This window comes from Haemaphysalis longicornis, unplaced genomic scaffold (assembly GCF_048455015.1).
Source record: "Haemaphysalis longicornis isolate Haplotype H1 unplaced genomic scaffold, Haemaphysalis longicornis Haplotype H1 scaffold_12, whole genome shotgun sequence".
NCBI lineage: Eukaryota > Metazoa > Arthropoda > Arachnida > Ixodida > Ixodidae > Haemaphysalis > Haemaphysalis longicornis.
This window is the reverse complement of record NW_027526225.1, coordinates 24,760,803-24,780,356: the sequence shown is the minus strand read 5'-3', so window position 1 is coordinate 24,780,356 and position 19,554 is coordinate 24,760,803. Positions and strand designations below refer to the sequence as shown.

The following is a 19,554-nucleotide window of genomic DNA, read 5'->3' as shown; positions in this document are numbered from 1 at the left end:
ACTCGCCGATAGCAGGTTGCACTGCAGGGATTACGTGTTGGAATGGCCCTTACGCCGTCTGTTACTGCCTTATGGCAATTGAACCACCACGGTCCACATGGCTCCACCTGTCCATTCCTGGACTCCACCATACCGTAACATAAAGTGCAGCATCTGCTGCGAACCTGCCCTGGACTGCATCGAATCCTTCTATGGCATCATCATCCAACGGGCCTCCACTCTTGGCGCACTGCAGATTTAGAGTGCTGTGTTCATGGACAATTTTATCGACAACTGTTGGAGTTATTGACGAAGCGAGCTTGTTCTTGTACCTGTGAACGTGTGTACAGCTCTATCAGAGGGTAAACTTTCGAATTGAAGAAGCTTGCGCGATGCAGCGCGCGCGGTTCTTCAATGCTTTGTGCACGAGGTGGAAAAAGATGGCCGCTATTGCGGACGCCTGGTTTTTCGTCTTTTCTCGGGCGCCACTGGACACCCAGCTGCGGTTTTCCCACAGTCATTTCAAAATCTTTGTGGAAAGTGATTGCAACATCTCGAACACGAAGTATTTGCCTCTATGACGCTTGGCTCTGTATCTGAAACCAAGAAATACCTGCACGTGACCAATACGTTCTTTAGGATGTTGCACAAATATTAATTACCTTCCACATCATCTGTATTTGATACCTTTGTGAGGTCAGCTGACATCGGCCACACTTTCTTTTGTAGACGGCTGATCCAGTGGTCAACAATGTTATTGTTACGCTTTTTTCGTTGGGTATTTTTCCTGTGCCTTGTATTTGTATTTACTGCACATTTTCTTCCGCTGTTTTTTTTTGCTGGTGTGTTCTAACTAGGCGTTGCGTGCAAGCACGAGTCTTCGCGTTGTAAGCCATTACCACACAAGCCTGCTGAAGCCTACAGAATCCACACAAGCTTAGTTTCGCCCGCAACTATTTTGTTGTACCCTTATGGACTAAATAAAACTGATGTGATTGTATCCTTTCATCTTTTTCGAATTATATATTGAAGTCAGGCATTCTAGAGGTTGGAAAAAAATTGCAGTTATCAACAGCAGAACTACTGTTTCGTGGAGTGAGGCACCCCGCTATTTCGGCCGCAAGTTCAACATTCGTGCGCTCACTCCACACTATGAGGGTAACATAGTAGTTTTAGATACGCTGGGGATACAACAGAATTGGTACATTGTTACGCTATTTTTATGCGCATTCCTTGTGCTGCACCTTGACCCAGTAGCCTCACTCATATATTTTGCTGTAAAATTTGTACTCCAATAAACAGCAATATTAAACAGTTTTAGTATTTTGTACTTATAAGATTTACATACGTAGTGCTTGCACGGGTGAAGAATGCGCATGCTCGGAACGCAAATAGTCTGCGTGAATCTTACGTACGTACGTGAGATTCGAATTGTTACACTGCGGGTCTTATGTTGCTCCTGTACATAGAGTTGACCGAAATGGCGGCGCCCTGCCCTTCCGCTTCGCAGCGATAACAGGTTTCTTGCTAATCCCTCCCTGCCATATCGTGTTGTAAGCTGTTGATTTTGCCCTCAAGATGTCCATCCTTACTCTGATATAAAGTTCCACGCAACAGATAGGTTTTGTTTTTAGAATTGCAATTTCGCAGCAGGTAAACGTGACGAAGTACTATTTGTCGCCGTCACAGCAATGGTCTCGCGCCATCGCAAGTGGCTACAGCAACGGCTCTGTCTGTTCATAGATGGCGCTAGATATCGAGCAACCTTACGCACAGCGTGTGTCGCGTACTTGGGGCTAATGAGTTTCAAACTACATGCGTGTGGGCTACGTATACTTCTCACGTTTGTTTACGTGAACTTGTGGGTACGTGAAACTAAAACTGTCTATTTAAAATCACACAACGAACTCATTCTTTGTATGCAGGACTATCAGCAAATCATGGGTTTGGACGAACGCCAGTTTTTCGTTGGCCACTTCACCTCGATGATGCTCATGCTTACCGTAGAAAATGCCATAGCCATCGCGCTGCTCTCCATCCCAGATAAAAACGGTAACCAAAACTTATTATAATCCGCTAATTTTTGCAAATGTTGTGCAAGGGTAATTGAAAATTTACCAACTTTTTCTTCATTGTGAACACGCTCGGATCACACCGACTGTCCGTTTCAAGGTGGCTAGACAGGAGAGCGTTCAATCATTGTTCACTCTACGGCAGAATGCATGAACACAAACTCTTAAACTCTTGTTTGGACTGCGCTTGTATCAATAATTTCAGTTTTGAACAATTACTGGTAATATTCCAGCACGCGCCACCAGCTCGCATGCGTTGTAGGTTACAAATAATAATATAATCATCAAAACTGATTAAAGCCCCGTCAATAGTACCGCTGTATGGCAGGAAAAACTGGTACTAAAGCTGTTAATGACACTACCGCTGGTCTTCAGAAGAAGGGAATTGTAGGAAAATTGGTTCCTACTTTCTGGTTCTTCTGGTGGTAATAATCTTTTTAGATTTGACATAAAGGAGAACGGTTGTGAAATATCCACATCACAAAAGGTTGTGGTGTTTCTTGGTTTGCAGGGCTTAGTACGTTCAACAACGTGGACGTGTCCCTAGTGTTCGCATGTTTCACCTTGTGCGGGATCGGCGTCGTGCTTCTGGCCATCGTGCTTGCGTGTATCTTCCCGAGTGGTGGTAAGTGAGCCGACATACGGCCGTTCAACCAAGTCTGCACTGGCGTCGCAAAGCACTCGCCCTGCTGTGGTGGCCTCTAATTTACTCGAGCTTTTAGATGCGACGCTCAGAGCATCTCTTGTCGGCGGCCATGTCCTTTCTGCGTGCGTCCGTTGTTGTCCGCAGCCACTCTCCCCCTCTACTCTCCGATAGCGAACACGCTCTCGCGAGCGGCATTGGATTGGATTCGATTGGATTGGCTTGGCTTGACTTGCATTGGATTGGACTGGATAAGATTTGGATTGGATTGGATTGGATTGGATTAAAGTGGATTGTGTTGGATTGTGTTGCGTCATAGCCACGGCACTCTCTCCGCGGTCTCCTCTCCTTCGGGCGCGCTCCGCATATAACCGGTGTGCCGCTCTCCGGCGGCCTTTAGGCCGACAGTTCCTCTCCGCTCGCGCTTGAACCCCCCTCAGCGTAGCATCACACCAGGGTTCCCGCGAGGGGAGGTGGGCGTAATTTTTTTTAAGTGCAGAGCACTTTAGGCACTCGCCTTGTCGTCCTAGCTCGCTCACTCGACCCAACTAAATAGAGCACCAAGGCGGCGTCCCGGGATAACGCTGTTGTTCTCGGCGTACCCCAGAGGCTTCGAAAGCCACGCAGTTTATATAGTCATTAGCGTTCGAAACACGTAAAACTCTGGCGCTTTTCATGCATCATACCGTTGTTTAGCGCAACGAAAACTTTGGGTACATTTGAGAAAAAATATACGTAATTAACCGGGAGCGCCCGCGTTCCTTCAGTTAAGGACTCCCGTTGGGTTGGTTTTCACGATAGTAAACGCCAAGTATGGCAGCGCAACGCTGGCACGTGCGGCAAGAAAAGCACAAAGAGAACATAACTCGCGCTGGTGTGTTTCAGGGAGGGGGCGCGCGAACACACCGAAGACAGGAAATTTGAATTGCATTTGGTGGTAGCAGTAAGAGGATAACGGCGGTACAGCCCGTTAAGGCGAATCATTGCTCTGCACTTCCGACAGCTTTCACATCGAGTGGAATGGCTTTTTTGGCCCAATAGCGGAAAAAGACTCCTCATCTTTGCGGAGAATAAGAGAAACAACCCCAGCCTGTGATATATCGAAGGCCGCCAAAGAGAACGCCAAGATACGCCCCCTCGCCGGGAGAGAGTGCGCAGCTTTCGTCCCAAAGTCCGCGGCTGAGTTGTAGAGGGACCGATTATGCGAGATATTTCATCGCAAGTAGCTTCAGTGATAGTGAAAAGGTTTTTCTAATACTTGCATCAGGAGATTGCTGGGAGAACAGACGTTATTGCATAATACATTACGTGAAATCGGTAGTAGGTGCCGCAGAATACCTTTAGGTAAATCATGAAGTTTCGCCACCACAATTTTGTCCCCCTTGACACACGTATCTGGCAGACGTGTACCTACTCTTGCCATTTCCGGAAGCTGTAGTTGTGTAAAGTCTATGCCTACCGTAATTGTGAGCGAGGATCAGCACATTGAGCGACATACGTGTTCTTATGCGGGTATCGTCCCCCACGCGAGAATCATGACCGCCCTCTTTTTACTGATTTCTTCTAAACCGGCCCGAAGTGGCTGTTTCGGCAGGCCTGCAGCTCTACCTGGTAAAAAGCAAGTGTGCACTAAAGCGGGTGGCGGGTGTATTCAAAAGAGTTGGGACATGCGTGCCCTGTCGACATGGTTAATTGCGATGAAGATTTTGTACATATCTTCTTCCGCACGGGGGAAAACATGGCTGAGGTTACTTTCTATTCTGCCTTCATAAAAAATTCACAACGCTGGCAACACCCAGGCAACACCCTCAGGTACGTTGGACAAGTCGCAAGAAATTCGTACTTTTACTGCCGCAAAACACACAATTCTCCTGCTTTAGGCAGAGGTGGTTTTCTGTGCAGACTTTGTGTAATTTGTTTACATGCTCATTTGTGGTATTCACATAAACGTTTTTCCAACAAAAATTTTAAAATTCGCACATTTTGAGAACTTGCCAAAACTGCGAGCCCTATATCTCTCACACAGAACGCAAGCGCAGTAAAAAACTGAGGACGAGGCGTAGACGGGACACGCGTTACCTCTGCATTTAAACAAGCTTGAATGTTGGAGTTTTTGTATTATTTCTTCGTCCGTTTGCGTTCTTAGTGCGAATTTTAGTTTGTGTAGGACAAATGGTTCACTATTTAGAAACGTTTTCTGAATTCGGTTTAGTCGCGCGTTTCGCTATAATATGGAGACCAATGAAACAAAAACGCTACCAACGATTTCTTTAAACTTTCCAAAAACTAAGCCTACGTTATTTTCTATCGCAAATTTAAAGCACGTTGCACCATTTTTTTAGTTTTGTAGCCACAATGCACGAAATATGAACTTATAGAGTTATTGTTGTGACTGGCTAGGCTGGTATTTAGCAAACATTTTACGGCAACGCAAGACAAAAAGTGGTTAGTACAAATAAGACATAATCAGAATAACATTGAGGTGACCACCTTTTCTCTAAATAACCGCGAATAAAATAGCAAGCATTTTAACATGCAGTAAACATGTTTTCCAAGTGCATTGCTGAGGCTAGCGCCCCCACATTTTCTTGATGCATCCCTTACTGCAGTACTTGCTGTTTTCTGGCCTACCCATGTACACCCATTCACATTGTTAAGATGAGCTGCAGACGCCTGTGAAGCGACCACTGTTTTTACGATGCGCGAATTAAAAGGATGCACCGGTATGCAAGGTGTGGTTGTTAAACATCTTGAAGTAGCAGGGATTTGACACAGACATATTTAAACGAAGGTATACTACAGCGCTTCCACCTGTCCATTTTGATGTGTTATTAATGAGTCTGTGTTACTTCAAGATGTAGAATTCCAGCTTGCTGCTGAGGTGACATGCGCGCATTTAATTGATGGAAAGCGACAACTACTGAAGAACCGCGGCTTTTTTACCCGCTTCAATAAATCGGAGAAACAGGTCGCAAAGCCTCCTTCTCTCAACGATTTCCTGCCGAGTGCTTCAAATACTCATGCTTCTCTCAAGCCTTGAGGGATCGTAATAACCTCATTTGGGTCATCCACCAGAGGAAGCTCACTCATGTCACATTAAGTAGAAAGAAATTGCACAAAATATAGACAGATTTCATGTGTCGATTGCCAACTGCTTTCTTAGTGTAGCGTAGCGTTTTTTGTTTGTAAGAACAACTGCTTTCTTTAACTTGTCTTATTAACAGATTTGTTTAAAATGATGTCATATTGACAAATATTATTGGTCGGTTCCACGATGCGTCTTCAAAAGAAACAAATTTTAAAGTGTTCTCGGCAATCCAACGACAAGTGCGTTCATTTTTGCCTCTCTGTCCTGATTTTGCATGCACAGAATAAAGCGCCCCGATGTGGGATCTCTAGAACTTAAACCCATTTTTTCATCTTTGACAAACCAGTGTATATATTTTGCTGTTTTTGCCATCAGCAATGAACCTAATCTTATTGGCAGTATGTGAAAATAATTAAAAAGTAAATATAACCTTTGTGCTTTGCGGAAATACAAAAAGCAGCCATTAAAGCAAGAAAAAATTGTTATTATAGGTGCAGCGAGAGATGAAAGGTGGGAAATTCAGAAAAAGTTTCTGAGCTGCGAGCAATTTCCGCATGATCATTGCTTGCGTATATTTCGCAAGTCTACCTCCGTACGTTGGTTTGAGCGCCCGAGAAAACTATTCAAAGTGCACAAAAGTTTCACATTGCACAAGACGTTATTTCATAGGAACTTACAGACCGTAAAAAGTAGTTAAACATTTTTTAAATATTTCTCATCGTCATTGCATCTTATGAAATATTTAATCATTTTCTGCTCAGCGATGTTATAATCCGAGATTTAAAATTTCCTAGTTATGCGCGAGCAGTAGAATAAGCCACTGATCAGAGCCGGAGCTTTTACACCAGATTCGGGAGCGGCGTGCTTTTATCACAGGTAATTTGCAGAAAGCGTAGTCATTCCAATTTCAGTCTTGATATTTTTATTTGCACCGAATTTTTTTCGTCATGCGTAGCCAGCCAAAGGTTGCTGTAGACCACTCACGTGTGTCCCCGCCATACAGCTACAGGGAACTAGTTCTTGCGCTCCAGCTACGAAACTAAAAAAACACCGACGGCAAAGTGCCGAATCAACCGAAACCACCTCTTATGGCACAAGCACAAGCCAGGGAAGCTTCAGAGGTAGGGGCGAATCACCTCGCAGTTGAGCTTATCCGATGACGAGGAGGGCGTTCGCGCTCGGCTAGTGCAGGTTACAATTACAAGCGCCGCTCACAGGCATATCTGACGCATTCTACAGCCAATAACATTGCTTAAGCACGGCATGCCGATTCCTGAAGTATCGAGAAGGCCTAATTAGAATAACTTCGGGTTAGAAGCATATTTTTCTAATGAACTCAAACCAAAGCTAGTTTCGTTTGCGATCTTGGACATCGCCCAATCACATCGCTACTCGAAGACAGGTCACTGCTGCTAGATTTTGTGGCCTCCGCGCATGTCACATACTATTTTTTGCAAGCTTTATAAATTAAACAGCGCTTTATCGACGGTACCAATTATAAAAATGGTTTTTACTTAAGCCGCCTATGCAATGTCAACAAAAACAGGTGCTCGACAAATACACTTCAATTTGCAATGCTGGATATCCAAAGTGAAAGCGTGGCTTAGCCTGATCAAGTCTTGTTATTAGAGTGTTAATCTTTAATTTACCTGCAATTATTATACTATTCGTCCAAAGCCTACCTTTTTCTATGATTGAACTACCGCTTCCTGCATTTTCCCAGCCGAACGGCTGGCTCTTCATCAGTGTCGGGGGCTAGCTTCGCGCGCTTGGCATTTGGGACCCTCTCCAGTGAAGCAGCTCGCCGGGCGATATCCGAGGTGGCGTCAGACGCAGTTTCCGCTTGCCAACGAGGTCTCAAACCCTCCAGATCACGCGCAACGCTCCGAGAACAGAGGTCCCGGCCTAGCTCTCCACCGTGACCAATTTCGCATACCAGCGGCGAGTCACGTAGTGAGGCGGCGACTCAGCTGCGAAAACCGCACGCGTCAAGCCAGCATCGCGGCTGCGGCTAGTAGTTGTGGCCATGGGCAGCGCTTGGCCCTTTGGGTCACAATGTTTTGGCAAGCACACAGTGCAGCTCCGGTCAAATGAAGGTAATATTCCCCGCGACGGGGAAACAGCTGTGCTTTAATAAATGATTTATCGGAATTCTTTGTACCCTTCGTTGCTTATCTGATATGCCACACGTTTTGTTAGACTGTGTAAAGCATTGAAATTTTCCGCCACTTCGGGCCAGTTTTGAAGAAATTAGGGGCCATATTCTAGAAGGCTCGAGTTCCCCTTAATCCCGAGTTTTTCCGGCTGCTTGGGGTGTGAAATTAGATATAGTGGAACATTCGATACACCTCCAGACAAACGGCCGGAATCTCGCGCAGCACGCCTGGCATATTAGGCGCGCTGTATTGAGGCCGCTTATGTTGATAAAGTACGGCTTGTGCTATCTTCCGCGTGCAGCACCATCTTAAATTGATCTGCAATACTCATTCCCAAGCATAAGCTATATAACCCCACTGCTAGTTTGAAATACCCAGCCTGGCTGTTCGCCATGCCCGGCGCGGGGCGGTTCGTTTTTTTCGGTGTGCTGTTCTTCGAGTGAAATATGTTTCCTACTTGGCTTGAGGGTAGTCCCAGTGTGGCTCTGCGCAAGCACAAACCAAGTAATCAAAGGGGTCCACTGTAGCGAATAGAACGCGCCCTGCTCCCGACCATGAAATCAAATATGGCTTTTGTTAACGGCTTGCTAGAGCGTGCACGGCGAGCGCTCAGAAATTGTCCTGTGTCAAGAGCGTGTTTGAGCATTGGCGAGTGCGTTTTAAACGTTGAAGTTGTGTCATTTGTCATCGAATGTGTTTCCATGGTGTCAGAAGAAGGCTGCCGAGGTAAAATCGTTTCGTCTTGGTCTCCTGTGTGCTCCTACCATTTTGAATTCCAGTTAGGAGCGAACACCCACGCGAGTGTGGCAGCATTGGCTGACGGTGGCATGTGTACTTAATTTTTGTTTTGTGCTAAGTTATTGTCACAGCAAGCGGGCATCAAATGATGACTTCTTGGCTACGACGCTACGCCCACACAAAGTGGACGCCATGGGTGGTTGTGGCTTAGGTTTTTATGCCGCGCCCTTGAATGGGCTGGGTGTGTTTGACTCACACTAGAAGTCGGAGGAATCTCGGCAAGGTTTTGCATGGCTGAGTTGAACAGTTGAACTCGGGACGCCCGTGAGGGCCGCTGCTGCTGTGCGGTTTATTTTTATGGTCGCCGTAGCAAGCGTATTCCTACCCGGACAGGTCTTTTAAACGAAAGAGGAATTTTGAGCTCCTTTTTAGCTCTCGAAAAGTGTTGTATATTGGTTGTGAAGTCGTCTGGCGACAGACCCCCGTTTGCGACGACTAAGAGGCGGCCTTCGCTTCATGACCGTAGGTTTTACGCGACCGAAGCTTCTACAGAAGCGTTGGTGGCGACCGTACCATCGACCGCCACCACTCGACCGTCAACCGGTCTGTGCGCAGTACGATCAGTGAAGACGTATTTCCAAGACCTCACCTTTTCTTTTAGGTTGAGTGGCGGACATGGCTACCACAGGTTCCTATTGCGCGTAAAACCGTCTGCAGCCGGAGCGTGCGCTTCAGTTATCGTCTGCTCGCAAAACGCTTTCGAACGAAGCGTTGCATGACTGCGCGTTTTGTTTATCATCAGCGCTGCAGATAGACTCCCTCGAGGCGTTACGTGAAGCCAATTCCCTGTGAGAAGGTTACTGGCAGCTTGTACGTATTGCATATACTGTCAAAGAGGCAGTCGACGCACCGATAGCCCGCTGAGGTGTTTTATTCGCAGGGGTGAAGCCGACAGGAACGCAGGTCCGAGCGTTCAGATAACACAGCTTGTTTCTCGCGCACGCACGTTACAGGGTTCATCTTCTTACCCTCACGCGTCTTTTGCGCATATCGCGTCTGGATTGATCATGTTCCTACCTTCCTCTCCACATGGTTGAGTCTGGTACGGTGCATACACCGATAGCTTGATAACCTATTGCATCTGCTCATTATCCTCGCTACAATAGAATCAAAGGCACGTGCCAATTGTCAGATGCAACCTTTACACATTGCAACGGGTCTTGTTCAGCGTCACAGTCGTATGGGAGGGAGCACAGATTAGAAAGCGAGTAAAGGGGAGAGCGAAGAATTAAAGTAAGCGCGTGACACCAAATTAAGAGTAAGCGGGAGTGGGGAGGTAGCGAAGGAAGAGACATTTTTGAGGGGATTGAACTCTATAAAAAACTACTGTGGAGCACTTCTTTAAAGAAAAGCGGTTAAGCTCAAAATAAAATAAAGCGAAAAAATCTGAAAAGTTGATGCCCTTCTTGCTACTCCCCCCTTCGTAACACATAGCCACTTCGGAGATCAGCCCGTAATTGGGAGCTTCGAGGAACTGGCGTGCCCGAATTGCAAAATTTATAGCACTGTTAATTTGAAAAGTAACATTCTTAAAATAGTTCGTAAAGAGTGGAGCGTGAACGTGATGTCGCGGGAGTAGGATAGGTGCACACTACCCTCGCAGAACTACGATTGTACGGAGGCTTTGGTGTTTTGGAGTCAGCTTGCACACTAAGACGAAGAAATTAAATAAAAAAAACTGATGCAAACACGTATTAGCAAAGTTCAAAGTTCACTGTTCAAAGTAATCAGTGTCAAGATATAGAAACGAAAGCGAAGAAAAACGCGCAAGTACGATGTATTAGAAAAGAAGTTGCTAATACGTATCGCCAGGCTGTCGCCTTAAAAGCACGAGTGCAAACCGAATCACGCCGATGAACTTTTGTATCGAAAAGCGGAGGGTTTTGATAACGTAATACGAGAAGCACTGTTTAGAATGTGGCGCGCTTCTATTAGCCGTTTACTTTTTTTGCCACTCGGCCATTATCACGTTATTGCACTGTAAGGCACCGACGGCAGAAACTATTTCTCAGGAAGAAAAATTTCAAACAAAAGCTCATATGAACGCCTGGAATCTAAAATAAAATCACCTATGTAGCGAAATACGTATTAATGAAGCAAAAGTACAATAACGTAAAGTAGTTGGATTTGCTTGCCCCTAGTAGCCACCAGTGCAACAGCGGAAAGACAGAACACACCGAATGTTGTGCCACGCAGTAGTCGCGCATCCCTAGAGCGTGCTGCCCTGGACCGATTACGTCCCCTTAATGATCAGGAAATAGCATGAATCGCATTTTAAAACGTTTTAACCCTGCCCCAAAATATTATCATTAGCTTAAAATTATAACCACTGGTCCGCCTTGTTAGAGTTTCGCTCAAACTCGGTCCTTCTGGAATAGCACCCCATGGTAGAAGGAGGGCGGTGATGATTCTCGCGGGATGGGCACGGTGATGCATTACACGCATAAGAACGCGTATGTCACTGGATGTGCTGATCCTCGTTCAACATTACGGTAGACATCGACTGAACACCACTGCAGTCTCCGGAAATAGCAAGAGTAGGTACACATCGGCGAGAGACATGCGTAAAGGGGGGCAAAATTGTGGTGGCGAAACTTCATGATATACTTAAAGGTATCCTGCAGCATTTACCACCGACTTCTCGTAAGTTATTTTGGGCTAAAGTCTTTTCTCCCAGCAATCTCCTGCTGCAAAAATTAGAAAAACCTGTCCACTTTCACCGAAGCTTGTTGCGATGAAAAATTGCGCATAATCGTTTACCGCGGGCGACGCGACGATAGCGGCGCACTGTCACCCGGCGAGGGGGCGGATCTTGGCGTTCTCTTAAGCGGTCTTTCGATATATCACAGGCTTGGTTTCTTTCTTTTATTCTCCGGAACGTTGAGGGGTCTTGTTCCGCTGTTGTGCCAAAAATTAAAGGCACTGCTGTCTGCCTGCAAGCAAGCGCTCACGTCGGCAGGGCGTTTTTCAAGCTATAATCGTTTGTTGTCCAGTCGTCTGGTTGAAAGGAAGGCATTGAGATTGTCGCTCTTGAAACGCGCGCACGCAAAACTCAAAAGAAACGCCAAAGTGTTCAAAATATTTAGGCACAGAAGAGGTTGGTGCACAGCGACGACGACGGCGGAAAATTAGAGGAAATGCGAGATATAAGCCGTGAAGTAGACCAGCAACAGCCAGTGGAACAGCCAGTGCTGAAATTTTTGTAGTTTCTCCGAGCCAGTGTTGCATAACGAGGGACACTGAGGAAAGCGCGGTTGGTTTGTCAGCGTCTTTCACAACGATTTGAGTGCTTACAACTTTACGAGCACGTGAAATATCCGGCTCAGGTATTCCTGGCACTGTAATTCCGACGTCACGTAGGTTTATTCGCACTGTTAAAAGAGTGCTGCTGTCTTACTTTAGCGCGATACCATTTTTCCCCCCACACGTATGAGTACAGTACACTTTCACGTAAATCACTATTGAGTGCATCATCCCTCTGAAAAATGTTATTCGTACGGGCAAATTCAGGCATGGTAGTTTTCATACGTTCGAAAAAAGTACTTCAGTTAAACGATTTTGAGCTTGGTTGTTGGTGCACGTGAAGGTGGTACAGCACTTAACATAAGGCAAAGGAAGAAAATACAAACAAGGCCGCTGATTAGCAACAGTTTTTGTAATTAGGGAAGGAAGCAAGTAGATGTTGACTAAGCAGCGTTATGCGCATCGAGTAGCTTTTCTGACACATGTGAAACAAAAAAAAACCCAAAGTGCTCCTATGTGCGCATAACGCTTTTTAGCAAACCTCTACTTACTTTTTTCGGTTAAAATAAACGGTTGCTAGTCAGTACCCGTGTCTGATTTTCTGCCTGTGCCTTGTGTTATCCGCTGTTCACCTAAACTTCCCTTGAGTGTGGCCTTTGGAGTTGAGTTAGAAATCTTGTGAAGTTTGTGGGATATACATGAGGGGGTCCTCGGGGCGACTTAGCCAGTCCTGGCGTAAGCCACCACGCTAGCTCCCGGCGTGTCAACCACGCGGGCTCCCATGGCTACGGCAGCCCAGCGAGGTTCGCCGATACGAGAACACAGTAGACAGTAGTGCCGAAGCACAGCCGTTTATTTGGGGAATCCCAAAGCATGCGAGCACAAGGCTCGACGGCGTTCACGCCGTCCGGGTAGCGACCGCGAACGGGAGGCAGGCACTCACGGCGCGCGACAAACAAAGCTCCCACCTGAGATGCATGTATCCACCACCGCCGCGTTCCGCCGATCTCGCCCCGACCGGGTCTCCGACGAGACTCTCCCGACTCCCCTGCGCGCACACTCGCGCCGCCCGCGCGCCTATACCCGCACACATCGGTGGCACCATCTCTCGGGGGACGCCGACGAACCAGCGGAGCGCCGGACCGGTTTCAGCGCACAAGCGTCTCTCCCGAAGCGCGCGCTGGCTCGGGATCGCAGGTCGCGGTTCTCCACGATTCCCACACTCCGCCCCCCTAAAACTGGACGCCACTTGAGCTCGAGTAACGCCACGTTGCACCACACTCGTCACGACGTCTCAAGTCAGCAAAACAGCCACCGAACGCCACTCCACACCAAAGTTCGCCACACGATGCCGCCGTCGCGATGCTCGCCTCACAAACCCGCAAACACATTGCAATGGTTCCACGTCTCTCGCGGTTGGGCAGCGCAGCAGGTTGGCAGGCCCGGGGGTAGCCTGCAGCCGCAGCCGACGAACGCCGGGGTCGCGCCATGATGCGACCCCCACTCCCCGCTCGAGGCGGGAACAGGAACGGCCGCGCCCACTGCGGCTGCCCGAACACTCTTAAAAAAAAGGTCGGAGCATTCACTAATGGAATACTAACAAGTTACTTGTCCCAGTATACACTAGGTACTTAGTAACTGGAGGTAGTAAATGTAGCACTTGTCAAAATTACTAACCGAAGCAGGCAGTAAGCACCACTACCCCCACTAGTAAAGTCCCAGCGATAGCACTTTTCTGAGCTACACGCGTTTACTAACTGGCCATGCACAACCTAGTCATAAGCACGACCTTAATCTAGTGCTACCACTTCCTATACTCAGTTAATTTACTAACCATGCCGTTGTTAGTGCCAGAGCCTACGTACAAAACCGCGGGGTAGTAAGGTTCGTAAGGAGTTAGTAAATACGGCCGTTACTACCTTTTTACGACCTTTTTTATTAAGAGTGAAGGCTCGCGCCGCTCGCGTAGGCGCCAGATCCCGCCGCCTCCTGGGTTCCGTGGCCGCTTCGGCCGCAGGTCCTCCCGAACGGTTGGCTGCCGCCCGGCAGGCCGGAGCAGCAACTGGCGGTAGCTCCGCGGGCCGCGCTCGGTCCCGCCGGTGGTTCAGCAGGCCATCCTCGCTGTCCGTGGCAGTGGTGACTGGCGTGGCTCCCGGTTATATCCGTTTGCAGGTCTCGCTCTCACCGTCCAGTTTAAACGATTCCCAAACTTGACGTGGGGAGCAGCGGGACTCCGCAATTTCCAGTGACTGGCCGGAAAGCTGCATGCCCGAGGGTACTCCCCCTTGCACGTTTGCTTGCTCGCGGAACCACGAGTCCGGCAACTGTGCTCCAGCAGCCACCCCCGCCTGGAGGCAGCTCGCCTGACTATTACGGGGGGTCAGCATCGAAACACCCGTCCGAGTAATTTCGGCTTGGTGCGTTGGTCGGCAAAGCTGCGTCAGCATCAAGCAGGCGGGCTCCTGCAACTCACTCGCAGCAATACAAGCTGCCGTAGAGCCAGCGCCAACCGCAATACCAGCGGCTTACGGGCGCACATCACCGGTATAGGCCGCCTGAGAGTCCGTCTCCTACTAAGACTGGCGATCTCTCGCGACCAACGAGCCCGCTGCCGAGCCGCGCGAAGCTCTTACTGCCTAAACGCAATCTCGAGCGGAGACTTCACGGCATCGAGACGCACGCACTCCGGAAGCGCGGAGACAACGGTCCCATTGCTCCCGCTTCCCCCCGCAGCGAGAGGAGACTGATTCTTCAGCGATCCCCCTCGCTCTTTGTCAGGCGTCAAATCGGCAAACACTCCGCCTCGGACTCGAAGCGCAGTAGCGGCGGGCTCATCGTGAGGCTTGCGAACTCCCAAACACCGCACCCTCGCTCGGTAGTGTCCGCCGCGTCTGCGGGAAACTTCAACCGGCGCCGCCGAAGCGACTGCGCGGGGACGGCGCTACGAGGAAGGTGACCCGCCGCAATGTTGGAACAAGGCCTACGCATCTCCCGTTTCGCAAGCGGGCCGCGACTGCGGTGCTCGGAGGTATCCTTCTGACGCACCGCCTGGTGCGTGTAGGAAGTTTTACACATTTGCCGTCACGGCTGTATCGGGCATCCTAACTGTCTGCCTGCAACCGACTGGCGCGAGGCGTTTCGTCCGAAGTCTTCCGGACAAAGGGTAGCGGGCTACGACTGCAGCAACGCATTTCTCGGGGAGCTAGCAACCTCGAATTCGTCTGAAGACGAGCCCCACGTTGGGCGCCATGTGGGATATACATGAGGGGGTCCTCGGGGCGACCTAGCCAGTCCTGGCGTAAGCCACCACGCTAGCTCCCGGCGTGTCAACCACGCGGGCTCCCATGGCTACGGCAGCCCAGCGAGGTCCGCCGATACGAGAACACAGTAGACAGTAGTGCCGAAGCACAGCCGTTTATTTGGGGAATCCCAAAGCATGCGAGCACAAGGCTCGACGGCGTTCACGAATCACGCCGTCCGGGTCGTGACCGCGAACGGGAGGCAGGCACTCACGGCGCGCGACAAACAAAGCTCCCACCTGAGATGCATGTATCCACCACCGCAGCGTTCCGCCGATCTCGCCGCGACCGGGTCTCCGACGAGACTCTCCCGACTCCCCTGCGCGCACGCTCGCGCCGCCCGCGCGCCTATAGGCCTTATGCAAAAGTGCTGCCCCCTGTCGCAGCCGAATCGAATCCTCGCTTCGACGCCATGTTTAAGGATAGCGCCGGTCGGGAATACGTGTGCTACAAGGTGCTGCGCGTGCGTGTTATCGCTTCTTGGTGACTCGCTGCACGTCTCGTGCTGTGTTGTCGCACGTAATGACTGATGAATGGTGTGTGGACTTGTCTGCGTTGCCCCGGTTCCCGTCCGGCTTCGCGGAGACATATTACGCGTCCAAAACGCAATCGCAACGGCACCAGGAGCGCAGTTACAAGTTCGCCACCGAATCGTGCGTTTGCCTGCCGACGATGAAGACGAAACGGTGCGCCGGGTACAAGTACTCTTGGTTTGTTGTTATTTGTATGTGCTTTTGAGTTTGCGCAGAAGTTCTTTAATGGTGCCTAGAATGAATTACATTCTAAAGCTTACCGAGCCATCAATGGTGCCGCACGCAAATCGAAGTATTGAAAAATCAGTCGCTCGGGCAGCCGCAACACGCGTGTTCCGTTTCACTTCTTGTGCGTTTCTTATTTTATGCAATAAATATTTGGCTCACGGCTTTTGTTTGTTCAAGTAGCGCCGGGGTATCGTGTTTTGCAACAAACAGTGCGGTAAATCGTCCTTATGAAAGCGAAAAAACATTGACGAATGCTCGCTCTTCCGCAATTCAACTTTGCGCTTGTTTTTGTAACAGCAATCCTGAGTCGCTCGCAAAAAAAAAAAAAAATCCCGTTTTTCAGAAATCAAATAGCACTGCAATGCTGCAGCCCGGTGCAGAGTAAATTTTCGATTGATGGAAGCGTTTTGAATGAAAAATAAATACTAAGGAATTCTTGCCACGATAATGAATGTGCAGATTACAAACGATGGAACACAGTTGGTGATTAATTTTGGTGATTGTAATCGCAAGTACTATACGATAGGTTCACCTAAGGAAGGTAGCAAAGAAATACTTGCTAAAATGAGAGGGTACAACCGTGGTACACCCCAGAGAACAATGTCTACGAAACAGCTACCCCCTCCTCCCCTTCGTTCTACCTCCTCAATTATGCACTGAAAATGCTCAATAATCATTTATTGCGCTAATTGCAGAACTAAGGCATACAATAAATGTACCTAAACTGCGTCTTTTTCCATGTATCTTTTTTTCATTGGAAGGGCATCTTTTTTTTGCGCAGCGGGTTTTTTTTTTTTTTTGCGTGTGCTTTTCGCCAGATAATCGTCATTCATGGCAAGAAAAATCGCGGATCAAGCGATGGTTTTTGTTCGGCACGGAGTTCGTTCACGCGACCACTCGAACTCATTTTGCCCTGCATTTGGTGTGAACGCAGAATGCTTACATCGCGTGCAAACTTCTCTTCGTTGTGAGAATGTAAAGAACGGAATCTTTCAAACAGTACATAAAGTACGTCCGGACATGAACTGTAGCAGCGACGTTCGCCTTGAACTCGCAAAGCATGTAAACACAGCGGTTTCACCCTCTATGTTCAAGCCAGTTGACACTCCTGCCTTCCGAGGGATCAAATAATTTCAAACACCGGACCAGCAAGCACGAACGCTAATTTATCAGTATTACACGCACGAGCGCTGGCCGTTCCATTCAGCATTCGCTGTAATTCTTTTTATAGCTTCGATCGCGTTCGCGCCGATCACCGAAGTAGTAGTCCGCAATCGCCGCTGCGTTAGCGCGAGGTCGCGTTCGCGCCGATCACCGAAGTAGTATAGTCCGCAATCGCCGCTGCGTTAGCGCGAGATATTTCTGGCATATTGAGACAAGCAGGCAGTTCTTTGGTAACACCTTTCATATCACACGGACACAATTTGTTGTTGTCATTGTTACATGAACGAATTTTACACGGATACGATTCGCTGCGCGCGCGACACGCACGCGCGGAACGCACACACGCGCGCGCGACACGCAATAAACATTAATACTTTGACTTCTAGCATTCTTACCTTTGCCCCTTGAGCATCCTTGTTCCCACTTTGTGTGCAACATGGCACACAACAGTATGTAGGCATCCTGGACGACAGGAAACGATAGATCGCCGGGAACTCGCTACAGTTCGATGCTCCGCTTTCCAGTTGAGCCCTTGAACATGGCGGTCGCGCTCGCGGTGGCCGCGAGAGGGCAGCAGATTTTGCATAAGGCCTATACCCGCACACATCGGTGGCGCCATCTCTCGGGGGACGCCGACGAACCAGCGGAGCGCCGGACCGGTTTCAGCGCACAAGCGTCTCTCCCGAAGCGCGCGCTGGCTCGAGATCGCAGGTCGCGGTTCTCCACGATTCCCACACTCCGCCCCCCTAAAACTGGACGCTACTTGAGCTCGAGTAACGCCACGTTGCACCACACTCGTCACGACGTCTCAAGTCAGCAAAACAGCCACCGAACGCAGAGAAGGTTCAAAAACAGAGAAGGCTGTCATGAATTCTACTCGGAGAATTTATCATGAGTTTCGTTCGGAGGAGGAGGAACAAACGTTTATTTTACATATTTAGAGCAGATGGGCGGCCGCCTTAGTCCAGGTAGCCGCGTGCTGTCGCTGCTCGGGTGGCCCGCTGGATCAGGCTCTGCTGGTCCTGCAGGTCCGAGCTGGTCAGCGCGCATTCCCACTGCTCGAGAGTAGGTGTGGGGAGTGGGGAGGGGTGGTGTGGGCAGAAGAATACGAGGTGGGGGGTTGTGTCTGGGGTGTGGCAGTCACGGCAGTTATAGGTGAAACGGCTGGGGGAGATATGGGAGAGGATGGTGCCGTTGTAGAATGTATTTGTTTGGAGACGTCGCCAGATGCGGGATTCTTCGTTGGTGAGTGCAGGGTGTGGGGGAAGGTATTCTCGGCGGGTGTGGCGATAGTGCGCTAAGATGTCGGAGTAGGTGGCTGGTAGTGGCTGTAGCGTGTCAGTCAGGGTGTCCAAGTCGCCCGGCCTCGTCGGGAGTGCCCGGAAGTGAAGTTCGCGCGCCGCAGCATGGACTGCTTCGTTCCCGGGGAGGGAGGCATGACCTGGGGTCCAAACGATGGTCACGTTAGGAGGTGATACTACGGCTTGTAGAAGCTTGAGGGCAGGTGGAGGAATTCTTCCAAGGAGGTATCTTCGACAGGCTTGCTGCGAGTCCGTGATAATTGTGAGGTAGTCGCACGTTGCTGTATGCATTGCTAGGGCTATTGCAGTAGCTTCCGCTGCAGATGGGAAGAGGTGGCGGTATGTGGCCGCAGTGTATAAGGTGCCGTTGGTGTCGGTGACCACTAGGGTTGAGTGGGAAGTTGAGTGAGCGATGTCGGTGTAGCGGGTGTCGTTGACCGATGAGTACTTCTTATGTAGGTAGTGAACACGAGCGTTGCGACGTCCTTTGTTGTACTCGGGATGCATATGTCGTGGAATGGGGGTGACTTTGATGGTGGCCCGAATATGAGGTGGTATCGGCTGTAGTGCTTCGTGGGGTTCTGGTGTAGGACGGCCTAAATTCTGGAGGACTGTGAGGCCTGTGGGGGTGAGCGTAAGGCGAGAGAGTTGGCTGGTTCTTTGGGCTTCTATAAGTTCGGAGAGCGAATTATGTATGCCAAGTTGAAGGAGCTTGTTGGTGGAAGTGAAAGCCGGTAGTCCCAGGGCTATCTTGTAGGCTCGACGGATGAGAGCATCCAATTTGGAGTGTTCTAGGGGTCGGAGTTGGACATAGGGAGTGCCATATGTAAGCCTGCTGAGCAGTAATGCTTGCACAAGTTGACACGTGTCTTGTTCTTTAAGACCGTGTTTGTGCATGCATATACGACGGATGAGGTGGGCGAGTTGCGATATTGTGGAGTGTAGTTGGGGTAGTAGTGCCCTTCCAGATCCATCGGCGTGGAAGCTTACACCCAGGATTCGTAGTGTCTTCACTTGCGGGACAGGTTCCTGGTGAATCATGACCTGAGG

The 19,554-nt window shown here is 49.3% G+C and overlaps 1 protein-coding gene across 1 annotated transcript in view; it reads left to right on the top strand.

The window, feature by feature from the left end:
* Positions 1-8,524: 8,524 nt before the first annotated feature.
* LOC144161894 (phospholipid-transporting ATPase ABCA3-like) overlaps positions 8,525-19,554 on the top strand; it is a 93,188-nt gene continuing 82,158 nt past the window's right edge. Inside the window, exon 1 of the mRNA XM_077692456.1 lies at positions 8,525-8,664. Within this exon, the coding sequence (XP_077548582.1) occupies positions 8,640-8,664 (25 nt within the window). The 5' untranslated portion in view covers positions 8,525-8,639. The remainder of the gene's footprint in view (positions 8,665-19,554) is intronic.